Source organism: Oryctolagus cuniculus, chromosome 3 (assembly GCF_964237555.1).
Source record: "Oryctolagus cuniculus chromosome 3, mOryCun1.1, whole genome shotgun sequence".
NCBI lineage: Eukaryota > Metazoa > Chordata > Mammalia > Lagomorpha > Leporidae > Oryctolagus > Oryctolagus cuniculus.
This window is the reverse complement of record NC_091434.1, coordinates 44,019,990-44,041,343: the sequence shown is the minus strand read 5'-3', so window position 1 is coordinate 44,041,343 and position 21,354 is coordinate 44,019,990. Positions and strand designations below refer to the sequence as shown.

Below are 21,354 nucleotides of genomic sequence, written 5' to 3'. Positions count from 1 at the left end.
GCAAGTCCAGGACCACACCAGTTTGTTGGCAATGCTAACGAGCTTTCAAGTCTTACACCCTAATAAGCTTCTTTGGGGACAAACTATTGTGGGCCGATTTTGTCACACAAATCATTCTTGCCATCAGCTGCTGTGCTAGAGAGGTGTAGCTCTTGGTCCTCCTCACTGATCCCCCTTCCATTAAAATAAGTAAATAGGCCACATCATGATGCTTTAGAGCACCAGAAATTCCTATAGGTTGCTAAAGAAAAGAAGCACAACTTCATTAGGGCAAGAAGTAGTGGCAATTAGGTGAAAGAACCCGTCCCAGTCTTAGGCTTGAAATAATTCCCTGGAGTTGGACAGCTTTTTAAGCACAGGAATCTTAAGGTCGGTCTTATAATTAATTATGTCCTTTCATCTTCCTCCTCTCCTCTCAAAGAGACACATAGTATGGTGCCAAGTTCGACTGATCTTTGCAGAAAGCAACTACCAAAGTAAATTAGCTGTGAGAAAGACTTCTCTCATTAGTAAATGGCAAACAAGCTTCAGAACCACAGCTTTTCAAGTCTGAATAACATGCACATGACGTGCAGGGTCCATATAAAATGCTGAAGTCCAACAGGAACATCCCTGTGGATTGCTATGTTTTTATAAAGAGACTATTCTTGACCAAACATACACATGTATTACAAATACTGTATACATACCCCAATGTAGTATATATTACAGAGTATACATAGGTATACATGTATAATCATATAGTATATGTATAAAGAAACAGCATCAATAGAGACAGATTAAAAAGTGAGAATTCAGAAAGGATATTTGCAGTCTAGTTCATACAGAGCTACAGTGAGGATTATAGTCACAGCTCTGTTACTCATGGACAGAAGCAGAGAAAGTTTCAATCTGTCTGCCTCAATTTACTCAGTTGTAAGATGGAATCAGAACTGCCCTCTTTCTTCATAGGCATGTGAGATTCAAATCCAATGGAGTAAAGGGTATAAATGTGCTTTGAAAGGGTAAAAATCACTATAAAAATATAGGGCATTACCTAGTAAAAGAACACATTTATACCTAGCACAACCCTATTATAACTGATAAATAACAGTAGTAAAATTTTTTTTTGTTTTTTTTTGTTTTTGTTTTTGTTTTTGTTTTTTTACTTTTATTCTTTGAAGATCTTGGGCCAGCATCCCACTTTCTACTAACTGAAGAGGGGTCTCAAAACCTTTCATTAATTATGTGCTAAGTCCTGGGTGAAAGCATGTGGACACAGAGATCAGCAAGGCCTGATCACTGGAAAGGAGGCAAAGGAAAAGTATAGGTGGAGGCGGGAGGAAGAGGACTGCTGGAGGCAGGTAGCTGGGAAAACAAAGAAACACTGAGGCTCACTGAAAGAGCTGGGGCAGCCAAGTGGGAGGGACCCAAAATGTCACATATGAAGCACGCGGGATTAGATGAAAAGTGTTCAGTCCTCACAGAAGCTGCCATTGACAAAACTGTGGGTTAAGAGACAAGGGGCATCTACATTCATCCTGCGGGGTTTAATGGTCTACCTAGGTTTGGATGTTTTTGTGTGTGTTTGCTTGTTTGTCTCAAAAAAAAAAAAAAAAAAAAAAGATAAACGCCTGTCTCCCTCTCTCTCTTTCTCCCCCATTCCTAAAACAAAAGTAGATTAGGAAAGAACAAATAGTGCCTATTTCAAAACATAGTGTCATGATAAAGTCTAACTGATATGAGTGATCTCTCCTGGAAAGCTGTTGCATGTGGATCCACAGGTAGATAAGGTGGGTTGGCAGTTGTTACCAGTAGACAAGGCCCTTTTAAAGGACACACAAGTTTTGTGTTCCTTTCAGGTGATTCCACATTTCCCTTTAGTTCTGCCTTCTTTATTGCAAAACTCCCTTTCCCAGCCTCCCTCATTATTGTTCTCATCTTCTCAGCAAAAATAAACACAGAACAGCTGAGTGAATGATCAACTGAATTTCTTCAGTGGAATTTTGTTAAAATAAAACTCTTCAGCACTTAAATGTGTTTTGTTTGGTTAAAGACTTTGAGGATTTACAAAGTAAAAAATACTGAGAGAAGTTGAGGGGAATTCTTGCTATTTAGTAGCAGAATGAGAAAATGCTATATAAATACTCAATTCTTTTTTTTTAACTTAAGGGGAGAATGTGTTTCATCCTTTATTTTCAAGGGAAGTCTGTATATTATTAAAACAAACATTTGTTATATCTTTGAATACAGAACTCAAGTTGCAAACATTTAACCATTTTCATCACACATCTAATGATCTAAAATCAAAATCACCTTGAAAGGCTACAGTCTTCCACAGCTTTATGAAAATCATGTTATCAGATTATGGTGACTACTATTTCTTTAAAGACACAATTAAAAATAAAACCCAGTAATATTTAACCAAAAGCATATCCTCATTTTCTATTGCTTGTTTTACAGAATAAACACTATATTAAGATTAAGCCTTTAGACATGAAACATGTCTAAACCCCCTAAAGAATATACTAGAAATAAACAAGACATTTGGAATGCTTTAATATTTCCAGTAAACACTATTTGCATCAGGAACTGCATTGTTGTAACTTTAGCATTTCACATAACTAGTCAGTAACGGCATTTTTAAAGGGTAGGAGTGAGAACAGAAGGACAAGAGATACAAGAATGGCAGGTTTCACACTTATGTTAATAACTCAAAAATCAAAATTACTTTCTTCTCTCTGCATCACAACTATACCACAGACTTGATGCATGTTTTCAGCTTTAATCCCAGGACTCATCATCAACTGGAGTGGGAGTTTGTGAAGTAGAAAACCCTGCAGTTAAATATTCAATTCTTTTCAATCAACTACAATACAAATAACAATCAATTATATCTTGTAAGTTTTTCAATTACGTTGTACTGACCCTATGTCCTGGGTTATGTGGCCCAGTTCTGATTTCAATTACTTTTTTTTAAGATTTATTTATTTATTTGAAAGGCAGAGTTACAGAGAGGCAGAGAGAGAGAGAGAGAGAGGGAGAGAGAGAGAGAGAGGTTGTCCATCCACTGGTTCACTCCCCAAATAGCCGCAAAGACTGGAGCTGGACCAGGAGCCTGGATCCTCCTCTGGGTCTCCCATGTGGGTGCAGGGCCCAAGGACTTGGACCATCTTCTGATTTCCCAGGCAATAGCAGAGAGCTGAATCAGAAGTGGAGCAGCCAGGACTCAAACCAACGCCCAAATGGGATGCTGGCATTGCAGGTGGCAGCTTTGCCTGCTACACCACAGTGTTGGCCCCATCACTTACTTATATTCTGTTCAGTAATACAGTGTATTGCTGATAAATAAAATCTACCTAATTTATTTTAGAAACCCTTCATGAATAGGCATTATGAATTTGGAGTTAGAAATAGCACCACTGTATCCATAGGAAATGTTTCTTATTTTCACAAAAGAGAAGGATTAAACACTGTAAAACATTCTTTGCTACAAAATCTATTATAAACAAAATCCAATAACATTGTTTGCATAAGATATTGCTAGGACATGGAAACTACCCTGTTTTACATAATCTATCTTAATAATATTTTTAATTGTAAAGATTTTACACCATTTTCATTTAACTAAAGAATAAAGAATAAATGGAGGTGACCTGAGCTATAGCACAGTGGATTAAGCCACTGTCTACCATGCTGGCATCCCATATGAGCTCATGTTCAAGTCCAGGCTGCTCTACTTCTGATCCAGCTTCCTGCTAATACACCTGGGAAAGCACTGGGGAATGGCCCAAGTACTTGGGTTCCTGCACCCATGTGGGAGACCCAGAAGCTCTTGGCTTCTGGCTTTGGCCTGGCCCAGCCCCAGCCATTGCAGCTGTTTGGGGAGTGAATCAGAGGATGGAAGGTTTCCCTCTGTAACTCTGACTTTCAAATAAATAAATAAATCTTCAAAAAAAAAAAAAAAAAAAAGAAGAGATGGAGCTAAATTTAAACTTACTAACAACACTAACTATAAACTATCAATTCACCTATTTTGCAATAACAGGAATTCTTAACTTGTATAAATATACTTACAAATTTTGGAGTAATACTTTTGTTCATTAAGAACTAAAGAATTTAGTTGATAACCCGAGAACGTATTTCTAGAGCTCATTAAAAGCCAGAATAGGGGCTGGCGCTGTGGCACAGAGGGTTAAAGCCCTGGCCTGAAGAGCCAGCATCCCATATGGGCACTGGTTCTAGTCCCAGCTCCTCCTCTTCGGATCCAGCTCCCTGCTATGGCCTGGGAAAGCAGTAGAAGATGGCCCAAGTCCTTGGGCCCCTGCACCCATGTGGGAGACCTGGAAGAAGCTCCTGACTTCTGGCTTCAGACCAGCGCATTTCCGGCTGTTGCAGCCATCTGGGGAGTGAACCATCAGATTGAAGACCTCTCTCTCTGTTTCTACCTCTCTCTGTAACTTTGTCTTTAAAATAAATAAAATAAATCTTTAAAAAAAAAAAGGCCATAAAAATAATTATTGGAGACATATGCTGTAAACATTATTCAGCTCATGTATTTATGCATGAAATTAACCAAACAGGCATACCAACTATAAAAGTCATGGCATTAATAACTAAAACTTGAGTTAACAGGAGATATAGTTTATGGAGAAAATTTTGGAAGAAATCTGATCATGACCAGCAGAGGGCAGTAAACTATATCTGAAAGCAACCACAATGCAAAAGAAAAAAAAAAATCCTGCAGGAGAGGGAACCCTGAAAATTTTGGTTCTCAAATTTTCCTTTAAGTTATGGCAGTCATATTGTTACTTAACTTTGTTTTTTTCAACAAGAGTTATATGTAAATTACTTCTGCATGATATTCACTTGCATGACTTTTAATATAAGCTGATATCTTCATATCTATAAAAAAGAATTAGGAAAGATTTTCAATTAAATACTACTTTTACTTGTTGAACACTTTCAGTCTGAACAAGGAATCCATGAAATGGTTATAATCATAAAAAATTCAAAGGAAATGATATAAAAAGAAAACCATAAAGCAGGAAGACCAAATACAGTTTGTTTTGATTCTGCTAATCTAGGAAAAAGAAGACATTCCACAAAGTAATACCTTCTACAAAAAAATTGTCTGACTTATCACCATTCATTCATACCTTTAGACTTTTAGCAAGAAAAATATAGCTACTTTATTTCCTGATATATATGTGTATATATATATATATACACACACACATATATGTCAGAGAAATAAGTCTTCCTAAACATAACTTAAATATTACAGAAATTCAATAAATGTTCAGTATGTTCAGTATGGATCACTGTTTTAGGGAATAATGATTGAAGTTAATGTTGAAGAAGAAAAAAATTAAATGTTCAGAAAGAATACTTTAAAACCAAGTTGGGCTGCCAGAGGAAATTTTAAAATCATGCCCAGGTAAAGGAAAAGACAATAATAACAAGAGAATAAAATAAAGAAGAAAATCTTTAAGGTCTCAACCATATTCTCAGACAGTTAAAATAGCTGTAAAAAGCCCACATGAATTATAATTGTGACAAAATTGGTGAAGTCACTTAATTTAACATCTCTCTACACTAGGAGATCCCAAATTACAAGGAATTCTTCTAATTGCACCAGAACTATGTATGAGGCTTGAAAGGAAACATCTAGGGTCCTTGGACCCACTCTAGACCTAATAAATCAGAATCTTTAAGGAACAAAACATATCCACTTATTTTTAAGTATACCAAAATTTAAAACCACAGCCTTATACCCTAACCCAATGACTGGTTATCTAGCCTAACATTGCACTGAAAAGGGCCTAACAAGGCAGCCTGAATAGAGAAACCAGAACTTGTGCTAAGTGATTTCACTGGCAGCTTGCAATTGGTCAATGCTACAAAAAACAGTTGATGCAAAGTAGGGCTTGGTTTATTGTTTTGTGGGCTGTCTAGGTCATGCGCTGTCTGTGTTTTTAAACAAAGCTTCCTTGGAAGACAGGTCCATTTGTTTACATATTATTCTTGGTCCAAAAGCCTAAAATATCTACTCTCTACTTGGCCCTTTAAAGAAGTTTGTCTCCTTCCATGTGCTTCCCCTCAGATTTAGTCATCACCCCATCAGTGTGTCTTCTAGAGTCTTGAGCTATTGTACTCATAACTCAGGGCATGGTACTGTAACATGTTGTCAAGTCTGGCATTCCAGGGCCCTCCACTGTTAGAACTTTTGTATCCCTAGTACTTAGCTCAGTGCCTGTTACATAATACAAAATCAATAAACTATTGCTAAATTGAATACCCTCTTGCTTGATGGGTAAGGACAGCTAGTATATAAAACCATTGGTCAACCTTCTCCCAAATCTTGACTGTTCCAAGCTAAATCTGTAAACTAGGAGATAATGATGATTACAGAAAACTGGTGCTTATACTTAAAAGCAAAGCTAATGAAGTGAGACAGAAATAGATCAACATCAATAAATATGTACATACTAATGACCTCACTGACAACTCCTGGTAATAAAACTGTGCTGACTTCCAATTTTTCCTATGATCTACTCTGTTTTTCCCAAGGTGTGTACATCATTTTGTTCAATTCAGTATGTTCCCTTTTCATTCCTTTAACAAGTTCCTCATTCTAAATGGCCTGTTACTTAGATATTGTTGTTTATTATTTATGTATTAACACTCATCTTCAGTTTCTCTTCTACTTAGCGACCAAATCTTGCTAACTCTTAGCCTGTCATGCCTCTGATGTTGGATCCCTTTTCTCTGCTTCCTTAGCTCCTAGTCCAGGCTCAATACATGCCATGATGAATGGATTATATACAGCTTGACTTCCATGGCCAATGTCTCCCTCCTTCTAAATTATTCCATGTTCGGCTAAGTCAACCCTCCTCTTATTAACACATCCTGCAAGTTACTTCATCTGCCTTTAGACACTGTGGGGGCAATCCAACTGCCATGGTCTGCTGGTGTACATCCCCTAAAATTCATGCTGAATCTTAACTCACTAGTGTGACGGTATTAGGAGTGAGGGAGGAGAGGGAAGGAGGTGATTTAAGAAGTGACTACGGCATGAGGGCTCCTTATTCATCTCCTGGAATTAGTGCTTTTATAAAAGAGACCTGAGAGAGATTCCTCAACCCTTCTACTCTGTGAGTCTAAAGTGAGAAGGTGCCATCCATGAACCAAGAAGTGGGCCCTTATCAGAGACCAAATCTGCCAGTACCTTGATCTTGGGCTTCCCAGCCCCCAGAACTGTGAAAAATTAAGTTCTGTTGTGTTTCAGCCTCCAGGACTATGGTATCTTTGCTATAGAAGCCTGACAACCTAGGACAGTTTGTTTGGATGAAGTGGATTAGAACACAGAGCACATAACACAGGGTCTGGTGCACAGTGGGTGCTCAGGAAACATTAGCTATTTCCCTTCTTATATTATTACATGAACAAGGATCATTTGTTTGCCCCTCGTGTGCTTTCAGATTTGCTACTCACAGGGTTAGAATGCAGCACGGTGAAGAACTCTGGGCTGATGAGGAACTTCACAGGGGGAGACTGTAACAGTAACGTGAGCCTGGATCTCGAGGTAGAGTGGGGCAAGACGTTCTCCCGTCGGAAATCTGCACAGACAGACCACAGAGGCATTTAGCGAGTGCTCCCTGCAAGCTGGAAACATCTATTCATTTCAGTCTCTATTTTAAAAGAGCCAGAGAATATCAATATCATTTGCTATTATTGTAATCCCCCATATTTTTTTCTTTGCTGTAAATTCACACATAAAACCCAATTGTTCTTAAGCACACTAAAATGGAATTAAATGTCTATTCATTATTAACATTTTAATACATCCTTAGATTTTTAAAAAATAATCCAATTCTGCTCTCCCTGAGATCCAGAGGTTAAGGTAGCTTATATATCTTAAGATTTCTTTGTTTATTTGAAAGGTAGAATGAAGAAAGAGAGGGAGAGGCACAAAGAGAGAGCTTCCATCTGTTGGTTTGCTCCCCAAATGGCCACACTAGCCATAGCTGAGCCAGGCTGAAGCCAGGAGTCAAGAAATCTGTCCAGGAATCCCACATGGATAGCGGGAGCCCAAGCAGTTGTGCTGTCTTATGCTGCCTTCCCAGGGATATCAGCAGGCAGCTAGATTGGAAGCCGAGTAGCCAGGACTTAAGCCGGCATGCTGATACGCGAAGCAGCAGCTTAACCCACCGCACCACAACACTAGCCCCAGTTTACAGGTTACTTGATTTGGGGTACTTTTCTTAGTACTAATGAAAGATTGAAGATTAGAAAAGGTTTCTGATGAATTCTATGTTTTGAAGATCAAATTTTATTCAAGCAAAGCCTTATTTCATAGAAATCCTTACTCATCTTTTCTACTTTTATGAGCTTCTAAAAGTACACAAAATCAAAGCCTCTTACCTGCACTGGCTTGGTGAAAGTCTGCCTCCTCCCCTGCCCCATCGATAGCGTTGGTATTTTCCTCAGGCCTCTCGTTAGTCATGGTTCTGCGGATACTCTGATAGCTAAAATCATAAGTCTAGAGTTACAGTCCAGCAGCTTCAGAAAGGCAGGATTCAATTGTTCCCCCAGGGCACAAACTTCCCACACATTTTCACTCTCAGCCTCAACTGTTTCCTCCTCAAACCTCCATTCCCAGACTTTATAGGCCATCTGTTGGTTAAGTACATTACATTGCACTAGATTTCTTCTGTTCATTATTTGTGGAACATTTTCCTGAGAAAATGACAAAAAATTTTTTTTCAAAAAAAAAAAAAACTATGGCTCTTAATAGAAAAAAAAAACTAAATTTTTACAGTGTTAAAGAAAGGAATGACTTTTATGTTCCATAGCAATTAGTTTTTGCAAAAAGAATGATTTAAAAACCTCGGGCTGGTATGAAAGATGTGTCAGAAATGGAGATTCTAGAGATCAGAAAAGGTATTTGATTTCAAATTGTAAATGTATATATTGTGCTTTGCTAAAAATCAGTGCCTTGGATTGATTAAGAGGGTCATTTATTTCCTCTCTAGTTTCCAAGCAAGGTGTGTATGTATGTGATTTTTTTAAGCACTTCAAGTCCACGAAAAGACTTCAAAAGAACTAACACCTACACCTTGATGACAGAACACCCAAAGATGAAAGCAGCGGCTGTGTCTTCTGCTTCCTAAAGCCCAGCCATACAATGGAACAGGAATAGCAAAAGTGCTCCTCTCACCGCCGGTTCAGCTGCTCCATTTGCTGGATGGAGTTGGATCTCTGCAGCACCTGTGGGGCCGGGGGAGCCGTGGGCCGCTGCCACGTCGTGGTCCTGTTGACATGATCCACATAGAAGATCCTGCCGTGGCTGTCGATGCGAGCCTCCCAGTCTAAACAGCAGTGAGGCACCGAGAGAGGGGTGAGGAGGAGGAGCTGACACCATTAATGTGGTTCAGTAAGTTCAGCACATGTTTTTTTCTCTCTGCCATGCTATAATTTGGGGCTAATAATATACACCTCACAACATAATCCAGCACTTTTCCCCAGTCCACTCTACACTTTGTTGTGAGCAGTTATTAAGCCTATCCTGTGTGTGTTAACACCAATCTCTGAGGAGTCTCTAAAGGTAAAGAATCTTTCTAATCTTCCCACAGTGCTCACCGTCACCCAGTATTCTAGAAACGTGTGTTCTGGGATCACAACTAGGATCACAACACTTCAGACAGCCATATCAAAGTTGGTATTGATGCTTATTTTCTCCAAAAATAATTTTTCTCTACTTTTTTTTTTAGCTTACATGAAAGACTCAAAGCTGGAAACTTCTTTGTGCATATTTACATACAACTGTAGTAAATTTAGTCTTCAAAAGAAAAGTAATTAATGCTAGCTTAGCAATCAAACAGTATCATTATCTACATACTTCAATTTGTGCCTTCTCAAAGATGAATACATTTTTTCAGGGCTTCTTGGCCTCCAATCTCCAATAAATACAATAAATACAAAGCTTTGTAAGGCTGTTTAGTTTAGGCAATTGCACTGATTAAGTGTGTTCATCTTTGTAAGTAAATGCCTAGTGTATGCTCAGTGAAAAATAGAAAGCAGTCCTGTCTTTGGAGCCAGACACCCACTTTTATAATGCTCTAAAAGGCCATATCCCAGTAAAATCTACGTAGCATGAGTTGATGTTTTCAAAAGGCAAAATTATGAAACTTGTTACAGTTGGCAAGAGTAATTTATACAAAAAATAGGAAAGCATCAGAATTCTATTCTTTACTCAGCAAAGCACTTTATATGTATATATTTCCATGTAAATTATTTGAAATTAATAAGCTCTTTCTCCTGAGTAGGTCAGTTATGCCAGATCAATTATTCTCCATATAATCACATGGCTTATGATTAACACCATGGGTCTAATCCTGAAAACCAAGGGAAGCCATATGCATTTTCTCCTGACCACCAAATGGCATTTGTTCTGGAGTGAACACAGCAAGTCCAACAAAGGCCTTAGGGTTGGAAAGACCTGTGTAGTAGATCCCAGCCTGCACTAGACCGCCATGGAGGGCTGCCACCCTCAACAGGAGTGGAAAGATATCTTGTGCTGATCTCAGTACATTGGAATTTATAAGAAATGGCAAGAGAAAAACTGGACTGAAGAAAAGCACCACAGAGACAATAAATCAATGCCACTCATGCTCCAAATTAATCCAGACTCATAATAAACTAGCCTGCCAAATCTGAATTCTTTGGACACACCTACAGCCCTATCAACAGGGGATTTCTGAAAGGCATTATGCTCAGCCTGACAGACAGGAAGCACGTGAAAACATCTTCAGAAACATTTTCCAAAACGCTTTGATGTAGTCCACTGTTTTGTTCTATTCCTTGAATGCTTTCTCATCTCAGAGATTTTGAGAACCCCCAGCTCATTCTTCCCTCATTACAACCAGGATAATTCAAGCACACACTACATGTCAAATCAAATACACAGGGGCTGGCACTGCGGCCTATGGGGTTAAGCCCAGCCTGCAGTGCGGGCATCCCACATGGGTACCCAGCTGCTCCACTTCCGATCCAGCTCTCTGCAAGGGCCTGGGAAAGCAGAAGATGGCCCAAGTTCCTGGGCCCCTGCACCCACATGGGAGACCCGGAAGAAGCTCCTGGCTCCTGGCTTCAGATCAGCTAAGCTCTGGCCATTGCGATTATTTGGGGAATGAGCCACTGGATGGAAGACCTCTCTCTCTCTCTCTCTCTCTGTAACTCTTTCAAGTAAATAAAATGAAACTTTAAAATAAATAAATAAATAAATACTTCTTTTTAAAAAAATCAAGTGCACATAAACATAAATGGCAATTCCTTCCCCTATGAATGTTTACATAGCTCACAACCCTCAACCTGTAGAATAGATCAATTAGGGCTAAGAAATGAGCAGAGATCAACTAAAGGAAACAGAAAGAGTACACGCTGCCAAGCTCTGAGAAAGGTTATTACTAAAATTTGGCCCTAAGTTTTTTGGCAGTTGAGGCAGAAAAGAAAACACATTGTTGCATACTTTCCATTTTCTTACAAAAGAAAGTTAAAAAATATATCTGCAAAGACAGAACATTTTTCTGGAACTAACTAAATAAGAATTTACCACATGAGATGGGTATGTGGCCAATCTGAGGGCTAAATGGGTAGCAATCTGAGCAGGTCAAGAGAAGGATCTCCAAATATATTCACCACTGTGTCTTGCACATTGTGTGTGTATACACACACACACACACGAATGCATGATTTAAAATGACATAAAGCCAGAAAAAGAATGATTCTTATATTCACCTTGCACAAAGGCCAGGAATAACCTTAATTTATAGCTTAATAAAGGTATTTGAATGGTCCATGGAGAGAATAAGAAAACAAGGACCACCAATTTGCTATTAACATGAAATGTTGATTGTGCATCAAGATCACCTCTGCCAAATACTGTCTCATCTAAGTGACATTGTTACTTAGGTTCCATTAACAGAAATTATAAACGTCTGATTTCAAGTGGATACTTGGCATTGGCTCTGCAAAGATTGTGATGCTGCCGGCTTATTTATGAGCTACATATGCAATCCTACCCAAGTGGTCAATACCCTTCCATCCAATGGCAGGAGGGTTACCTGAAGAAATGTTAGCTCTTTGTCATATCTACCACAGTTACTCTGAAAAATGTAAAACTGCCCTAACATCTTATGTCTTTATTTGGACCTGGTTTGATTTTGGTTTGAGAAAGCATACCAGAATTCTTTTCAGAGCATCAACATTTCTTGGAGATATACAAAGCTAAAATCAAATAATCAGAATTAGAAGACTGGGAGCTTAACATTTACGTCTTGTCTTGTTGCACTGTAAAACAGGGTACACTGTACGATAAACTTTTTTTTAAGATTTATTTATTTATTTGAAAGTCAGAGTTACACAGAGAGAGGAGAGGGAGAGAGGGAGGGAGGGAGGGAGGGAGGGAGGGAGGGAGGGAGAGAGGGAGAGAGGGAGAGAGGGAGAGTGCTTCCATCTGATAGTTCACTCCCCAGTTGGCAGCAATGGCTGGAGCTGCACTGTTCTGAAGCCAGGACCCAGGAGCTTCTTCCGGGTCTCCCATGCGGGTGCAAGGGCCCAAGGATTTGGGCCGTCTTCTACTGCTTTCCCAGGCCCTTGCAGAGAGCTGGATCGGAAGTGGAGCAGCTGGGACTTGAGGCCAGGGCATTAACCGGCTGCACACAGCACCGGCCCCCATATGATAAGCTTTTAAGACTCAGCAATGTATTGGGGGAGAGGGGTGCAGTGCACTAAATTGAGAGACCTGATTTCTGGCCATGCCTTGTCACACAATCTGCAAAAAGTCACTGCAGCTCTTTGGATAGCAGTCTTTAAACAGTAGAGGACAGAATTCAACTAAACTCCATTCCACTCCTAAAATTCTATATAATGATGCCCATTTTACTATATTAGACTCAGTAAGGACAAAGCAACATCTTAGCATCATTTCATACATAAGCTACAATTAATCAACTGAACTCTAATTAATTAAGCCTTACAGGGTCTGGGGCTCTGAGTTTCCTTAGGGGTAGGCCCTGTTAACCACTTACTGACCCCATGTGGCCATGGTAGCTCTGATATTATCTCTTATGAATACTAGTGTCCCACATAAGACTCCATTTGCATCACAAACTTTAGGACAGTAATAATGCTTGTAAACTATTAGCTGGAGAAATAGCAGGTAAGACTCTCTGACAACATGTACCATAATTATTTTGAAACTCAACAAAAATGCCAATTCCTAGGATACATGCCAGATCTTCAAAAACAAAGGGGGTACTCTAAAGGGGGACATTTAGTTATCAACGTCCCAGTTGATCCCTAGATATACCAAAATTTGAGAAGCACTGACAAAAATTGGTAAGAACTTAAGATAGCCACTAATTTTCTAGACAAACCCATTGAGCAAACATTAGCTTTCTCAGAGGTCATGAAGTGTGAATACATAGGAAACTAAACTTAATCTAAATATTCCAAACTGGCATCCAGGAATAAGTGGACTCTTAGATGCTCTGAGACTTAAATATAAACAGGTAACTTTAAATAGGCAGACAATAAGGGGAAGTCCAAGTTAGAAAGCATGTTAAGACTACTCCAAGGCCATTGTCACAGAACTGATACACCAGGCAGGACACAGAGGAAGGTAGGGAAGGAAAAGTCTTAAAAAGTTCTCAGTTTTTAGAATCAACGTATGTGAGCAAGTTGTCCTACGATCCCTCTGCTCACCTCATCACTTCTCTTTCCCCACTCCCTTCAAAGCTGGACCAGCCAGCTGGAGATCAGATGAGACATGAACACATCTCAGGGAGGGCTGAGTTAGAGACCAATGACTGAAAAAAAGGAATTACATATTGGAGAAGCCAACACTGCACTGTCTATGTGAATCAAGGGGGAAGGGATGGAGAGGGGACCTGAATTCCTTATAATTGATTCATAACCAAGTACCTGACTGCAGTGACACCCACTTGTAAATACACTATAAACATGACAATAACCAAAATGACAAGAAGGTGAAGTTATAATGACTTAAAGGCACTGTAGAAAATAAATAAATATATAAAAACTTTGTAATAGGCAACAGAAGGCAGTGTTTCCATGATTTTTTTTTCTTATTTTAGCACTCAAGGCATTGTGATTCCATTATGTATGATTTTGGTAGTCAAGGTAGCAGGCCTCCTTCCCATTGGGGGTAGAGGTGGCGATTGGCAGGGGCATCAAGACTGCTAGGGGGCTAATGACATGATGTGAGCTGCCTAGATGTGTTCAGTTGGAGAGAACTCAGCAGGCTGAAGGTGCTCTTTATTTCTAAGATTTATTTATTTTATTGATTTGAAAGGTGGACACACACACACACACACACACAGAGAGAGAGAGAGAGAGAGAGAGAGAGAGAGAGATGAATCTTCCATCCCATAGTTCACTCCCCAAATGGCCACAACAGCCAGGCCAAAGCCAAAATCCAAGAACTCCATCCAAGTATCTGACATGGGTTGGCAGGAACTCAAGTAATTGGCCATCTTCTGCTACTTTTCCAGGTGCATTAGCAGGAAGCTGGATCAGAAGTGAAGTAGCCAGGACTTGAAGTGGGACTCCAACATGGGATACTGGTGTCACACATGGGAGCTTTTCTCAATGCTCTACAATGCTGGCTCCATTAAGGGGCTATTTTCTGCATTTCTTATATTTGAATTAAAGTTTACAAAATTCAAATAGTTGTATATTTTGTCCCTAACTCTGATTTTTTAAGAAAGTGGCTTTTTAAAACTAAAAATATCAAGTTTTCCATCAAAACTAAATTTTAAATTTTTGGAGAATAAGAGCCTTTATTCCTAAATATAGTGGTAGAGACGTTGTTGTAGTGCTTTGAGGCCCAGGAAAGTTCAAGGAGTGCTCAGATGTCTCTCCCTCTTCCTCGGGGACAGGTGAGGAGACTCCTCAATTGAAAGAGAGGTAGGTGGCTACAGTGACCTTGTGAGCCACCATCCTGCGGCTTTGCCAGGTTTGCTCTGCTCTGTCTGGATCAGACTGAAAGCCTCTTCCTCTGTGCAGGTCACTCTCCCTACACCTGCAGGACTCGCTCCTAAAACAGGGCAACATGAGCTTGGACGGCTCCTATACCCAACTGTTTTTCTTTACTTTTTGTTATTACCATTGTTGCTTTTTGAGTTTTCTCTGTATGTGCATTTACGCAGAGCAATCCAGCAAACTTAGGCTTCTCTCTGAAGGTCTAAACAATGAACAAAGGGGACTCAGTGATGTCCTGTGTGGTGCTGCTTCAGTCTCACAGTAGATCACGTGGTGTCTATATGACAGAATGGCAATTTTTTTTTAAATTTATTATCTTCCTAGGTTTTTTTCTTGTCTTTTCTTTTTAAAGATTTTTATTTATTTATCTGAGAGGTAGAGTTACAGACAGCGAGAGGGAGAGACAGAGAGAGAGGTCTTCCATCTGCTGGCTCACTGCTCAAATGGCTGCAATGGCTGGAGCTGGGCTGATCCGAAGCCAGGAGCCAGGAGCTTCCTCAGGATCTCCCACGTGGGCGCAGGGGCCCAAGCACTTGAGCCATCTTGCACTATTTTCCAGGCCATAAACAGAAAGCTGTATCAGAGGAGGAGCAGCTGGGACACGAACCAGCACCCATACGGGATGCAGGTACCAAAGGTGGAGGCTCAGCCCACTAAGCCACAGAACCAGCCCAACGGTGGCAAATGAGTTTCTGCATCTGGTGAAGCTGTTTTTATTTCATGCTTTTTCTTTGTTTCTTTGCAGCTGCTTCCAGTCTTATTCTGCCTTCCTCAGGATCAGGCAACAGATCCTCAACCTGGAAGTTAAGACTGCTCAGCTGCTATGGGGATCTACTCACTGGTTCTCAAAAATCTTACTCTTGCCTTGGGCCACGAACAATGCCCTGTGAGCTTTGTGGGCTGTGCAACTTCAACCATTGGTTGAGAGATGTTTTGATGACTCATAGAAAATAAGAAAGCTCCAGACTTTGTAGGCGGCATGACACTGCTGAGATGCTTCCAGGGAAGCAGACTGCACACAAACTGAGTGCCTTAAGGAGTTGCAGTACCATCTCATTCAGAGGTCATCAGTGTGGCGGGGGGCTCGAGGCAGCCTGGGGACTGAATCCTATTAGACCATTATCAGCATGAGAGATGTTGGTCTTTTTAGAATTAAGATAAGTAAAGAAAGAGTGGCCAGTCCAGTCCTTTCCAAAAAATTCATTTTTCTGTTATTGACTCCAGTGTGATTGTCATGTATGGTGCATGGGAGACAATATGGGACTAGTTTATGTGTTTTTCCACAGAAAGGGGAATTTCTCTAGAAATAGGAATGAACTCAGGATAAACAGTCTGGATAAGCAGCCTCTGACAGGACCCCGGGATAACTGTAGTGGTGTTGACTAGATGAGTTCAAATGGACAGCTCAGGAAAATTCCAGGGGAATGCATGGCATGTTTTTGTTGCATGTTTTTATTATCAAAGCATCATCTAAAATTAGGCAGTAGACCTGAAAAGTATATTAACTGTTGGTATTATCAAACAACAGTGAAGGGCATTCAGTCTATATAGGAGTTGGTACTATTTTAAGTTTCGAGCATCCACTGCAGGTACTAGGATATATGCCTTGTGGATAAGGGAGGATCCCTGTTTACATGAAAAAAAAAAAAGCTTTCCCACAACTCTCGGTGTTCCTAATTCATTTCACTCTCATTATATTTTTCCAGAAATATTTTTCTTTATTGACTCTGATCTTTTCTCCAAAGGTAAACAAAAAGGAAGGTTTTCTCCCCTACCCTCCTCCATCTGCTTAACATGACATATGATTAATCAATCCTTTGGTCTATGTTTTTTAACTGCCAAAATATGTTTCCTCTAACAGCCTTCAGTTTTCCAATCCATGTATATGGGAAGGAGCTATACACAAGAGGATTCCAAAAGGCTCAAGCCAATATTCTGACAAACTCTACATGTAACCATTGGACTCTTTTGGTCAGCACTTAACAAAACTAACCACTTGGGGATTTTAGTCCTTTAAATACATACCCTCTCCTCATTTCATAACACCCTTGTGACAAAACAAAGGGGCAAAGAGTCTCTTGCCACGACCACAGATACAATGGGTAAGAGGAGAGGATGGATAAGAAGAGAAAGCCCAGGGAGAAGGAACCATCCAGTGTTCCCTGAAAGAGGTATCCACAGAGTGTTACAGTAACTCACCACCACGCTCACACAGCAACATCACTTTAGGGGATTCATTAAACAGATTTAACTCTGTTTAGATTTCACCCAGATTCTGACTGGCCATGGGTATCACTTACACCTCTGAATAACAGTTGTGTAACTGGTTCCCTTAGAACCCATAATCCTCAACCATGTTTTCTTTAGCTATGAAATGTTTTCTGAAAGTGCAAGAAATAAAATAAAAGTCTTTCAAATCCCCAGATAATTGTTATGTCTCAAACACACAGTGGAATAATTTCTGAAATTAATGATACTTTCTTGAATACCCCAAAGAAAAAATTCAGAACCTTGTTGTGAATGACTTAAAATGATGTGAGACCAAAAGAGGCAGGGTATTATACAGAATGAGGTTTTTCTAAGAGATTGTACCAATTTGTCTACAAACTGAATTTCATGCTGTTGTTAGGTATAATTTTAAAAAATTCTATTATGTACCCAATTGCCCAGAATACCTGGATCTACTTCCACGATTATAGTATTTACTCTGTGGGAGTACAGTATTTACTTTTTTTTTTTTCTTCTGCCCTTTCATGCAGTGGAATAATGCCAGAGAGGAATCATTGGCATAGCACTTTCTATCAAAATTACAAATACACCATTCCATCAAGTGGCCCCCAAAAATCCAAATTACACCCATTCCATCAAGTGGCCCCCAGCTTCCTCTTGAGTACCCATGGATCCATTTTTTTAAGGTCTGTGGAATATGTGTTCATCAGCCCTTTACCCCGTAATTAAGGTGGACCCTTTACTTAACGGATGCTCACTTGGTGGGAGAGCCTCATCCACCCTCTGGTACCGGCTAACATCCTGGCGCACTGAAGGTAGTGACCGCAAGGGCTGGTGGCCGTTGGCTTGAGAACCTAGGATTAAAGGTAAAGTGTTATTGGGGGATTGCTTTCCCTTTCAGGGTCAAAAAAGCCTTTGTGGAAAAAAAACACCTAACACATCCTGAGGGTAGTCTCTGCTCCCTGTAGCCTCATTTCCCACTTGAGGTCTCAGAAACAAGAAAATAAACAGGAGGTAAATGCTTCAAAGAGGACTTCCTGGAGAATGTCCCCAGCATGCAGCCCTCTGCTCCCCGCCTCTTTTCCCTCCCTTGCCCTCCCTGGCCCTTGTCCTAGTCACGCACCACGGATACTTCAGGGTCACATATTGGCCACAAGATAATGAAAGAAACAAAAACAAAACAAAAAGAGAGAGGAAGAAAAAGATAATTTAGATAGAAAAATAAATTACAGAATAAGAAAATCATTCCTATTTCTATGTCACTTAGTCATAAAAGTACTCTGTACTGCATCTATAAAAGGATTTTTAAAGGAAATTCTAGAAACCCACATTCATTGAGCTATAATACAAATGTGTCCTGTAGATTTACATTCTCTGACTGCTAAAACAGCTTAGTTTTCAAGTGTCAGAATGTTGCACCTAATTAAGTTGACATTTCTTCCACTGTTGAAGACAGATAATTACCTTTGTTGCAAAGCACCTATTAACTCGGTTTGCATGTTATGAAAGAGGTGTGATGTATGATGCTCCTGGTAACCTCTGCAGATAACATGAATGGTGAAGTTGCCAGCCTCTTTGATTTTGTATCTGCGAACCCAGGTCCCCCTGGAGCTTCCTGATTTAAGTTTGAGGGCAGCATGCTGTTTTATAGCCTCTTATCTCAACAATACAAGGATCCATTTTTTTTTTTTTTGTAAAAAATAAATAAATAAATAAAACCTACTGAACTTGAACTTGATCCTACCTGGATGCAAATCACACAGTCTTCTTCCCAGCTATGCAATGAATTAAGTCCCTTGGTTTCCCCAGCTCTGATAGAGGTCTGATCTACAGGAAGAGTTTCAGGTGTCCACATATTTGTTACCCGTTTGCTTTTCTTCCTGGCCCTGTTTTCCATCTTGCCTCCAACCCATCTAGCTCCCCCTTTGCTGAGGTGAGGAACTTCAGTCTTGCAGCCTGCAGTGTAACTTAAATTGAGAGAAAAACCACGAACTCCTACCTCCAGTAGCACCCTCCTCCTGGGCAGTGGCCCCTTCGCAAGTGCTGTGGGCATCCCCAGCATCGTCCTCTCCTTGCGGCTGGCTCTCAGCACCTGCAGCGGCTCCTTCCAGGCTCTCCCTCCGCTGCCAGACCTCCCCCAGCTCCTCCTGGGCAGGTGACGTGGCAGATTCTGCCCCTGGTCCTTCCTCTTCCCCACCAGGCACCTGAACCACAGGTAAAGGAACAGGTGTGCATATGGAATCCTGCGACCCTTCGGCAGGGCCGCTGCTGGTGGGCTCCACGGCACAGGCTCCGTCTTCCTCCTCCTGAGAAGAAAAAGCCGGAGTTTCAGGATACCGCGCGCTCTCCTGAGAGGAGCACCGTGTCTCCACCGAGGACAGCTGTGTGGTCACGCTCTCATTGCAGGAGCTGTCCGCGCCTTCCAGGTCACTCTCGCCCTCGGGCCTGGTGCTGGCTTCGCTCACACTCTCTGTCCGGGCAGGGTCACTGGGTTCTGTTTCAGAGGACACCTGGGAAGGCTCAGAGCCCTGGTCAAGGGACTCAGTCTCACTGATGGCTCTTCGGCTACCCCCGGACGTGTCAGAAGTCCCTGTGTCTGCCCCACTTGTGGGCTGGTCTACCTCCTGAGAGCCACACAGTTCGGAGCTGCCATGGTCAGCACCGGGTAGAGGCTCTGGGCCAGTTTCACTTTCCTCTGGGGCAGGGCCTGGGGCCGAGGTGCTGTCTGCAAGCTCTGGAGGATTTTCTGGCTTCTCCTCCAAAGAAGAAGCGTCCTGCACAGAGGCTTCCCCATTCTCAACCGGGGTGTCCTCTGGCTTTGTCTGGGATGCCAGGCTCCCGTCATCTGCTCTCGATGCCCTGCTGAACATAATCAGCCCCCCTTCCTCCTCCAAGGACGATGGGTAACCCAGGTCCTGCTGGAACTCGTGGTCCTCTTCATCTGAATCGATGTGAAGCATTGCATTGAGTCTCGTGTCGGTGGGAAAACTACTCCTTAGTTTGGGAGAGGCTCCCATGGGCCTCTCGGAGCAAGCGGCCGCCCCGGACCGGGAAGGGCCATTGTGCTCCAGAGCATCTAAGTAATCATTGAGTGAATCCTGGCGTCCACGGGGAGGTGAGGTCCGGGAGGAAGTGGAGGTGAGTTCCTCTGTGTCTATTTCCAGAGTGGAGCTAGTCCTGAAAGAATGCTTGGGGGTCCCGTCGGCAGCACTTTCCTCGGAAACCGGCCCATTAGCACAAATCGGGCTCCCGGGCATGTCCTCGTCATCTGAAGGGCTCCCCAGGTCTCCGTTTACAGTATTGACTCCCAGTATTGTGCCAACGGCTTCTGGAGAAGCATCTGCACGAGACAAGAGCTTTTATGAAAACGAACTAGAAATACTGAATCACCACGTAATGACCTATTGCTTTGCCATCCATCAGTCCCAACTATCTCATCTTCGCATAGAGGCCTCTTGGCAGGATGGCTGCCTTGCTGAGAATGGCTGCTCAATATCAAAGGAGGATATGGACGGTCAGTTTGGCATATGAAGGATGCATGTTGGTCCTGTTGGAAATTCTATAGCTTAGTTTCAAAAGGCAGATACAAACCTAAGAGACAGATTTTGATCAGCAGGCTTTCCTAACTGCTTCAAGAACTTTGTAATTATGTGACAGCTATTTTATTCTGAGAACAGGACACAAATTCAACTTTACTCAAACGTGAACTTACAATTGAATTAGTTAGCAACTTTTCCCTCTCTATACAGACTCACCTTCATGAACAGAAGACGTAACCTCTACTTTAAACTGGAGGTACCCACTCACGTGGTCAGCTGGAAGCCTCCTGCCAAGGTTGTAGCTGAGCATTTGATCTCTGTAAGAGGAGAGACGGTTCTTTCATCCTTATTACACTGACGTCACTGTCTTCCCACAGACCATTCCCAAATCCCGCTGATTTCTTTTAAAACCTTCAGACTCATAAGTAAAGAGAAATAAGACACTCAAGATACATATAGTCCAATGTAATGTTATTCATTTGCATAAATACACTTATAAACCCAAGGACAAGAGGAAATTGTTGTTATAAGGAAAATT

General features: G+C 41.2%; 1 protein-coding gene across 11 annotated transcripts in view; it reads right to left on the bottom strand.

Moving 5' to 3' along the window:
* The window catches only part of HECW2 (HECT, C2 and WW domain containing E3 ubiquitin protein ligase 2), a 445,235-nt gene that overhangs the window by 106,444 nt on the left and 317,437 nt on the right, over window positions 1-21,354 (bottom strand). For all 11 annotated transcript variants that reach the window (XM_051849334.2, XM_051849331.2, XM_051849332.2 and 8 more), the window contains 6 exons: window positions 21,033-21,133; window positions 19,277-20,617; window positions 18,036-18,131; window positions 9,203-9,353; window positions 8,407-8,510; window positions 7,477-7,601 (listed from right to left, as the gene is read on the bottom strand). In XM_051849334.2, coding sequence (XP_051705294.1) covers window positions 7,477-7,601; window positions 8,407-8,510; window positions 9,203-9,353; window positions 18,036-18,131; window positions 19,277-20,617; window positions 21,033-21,133 — 1,918 coding nt within the window. The remainder of the gene's footprint in view (window positions 1-7,476; window positions 7,602-8,406; window positions 8,511-9,202; window positions 9,354-18,035; window positions 18,132-19,276; window positions 20,618-21,032; window positions 21,134-21,354) is intronic.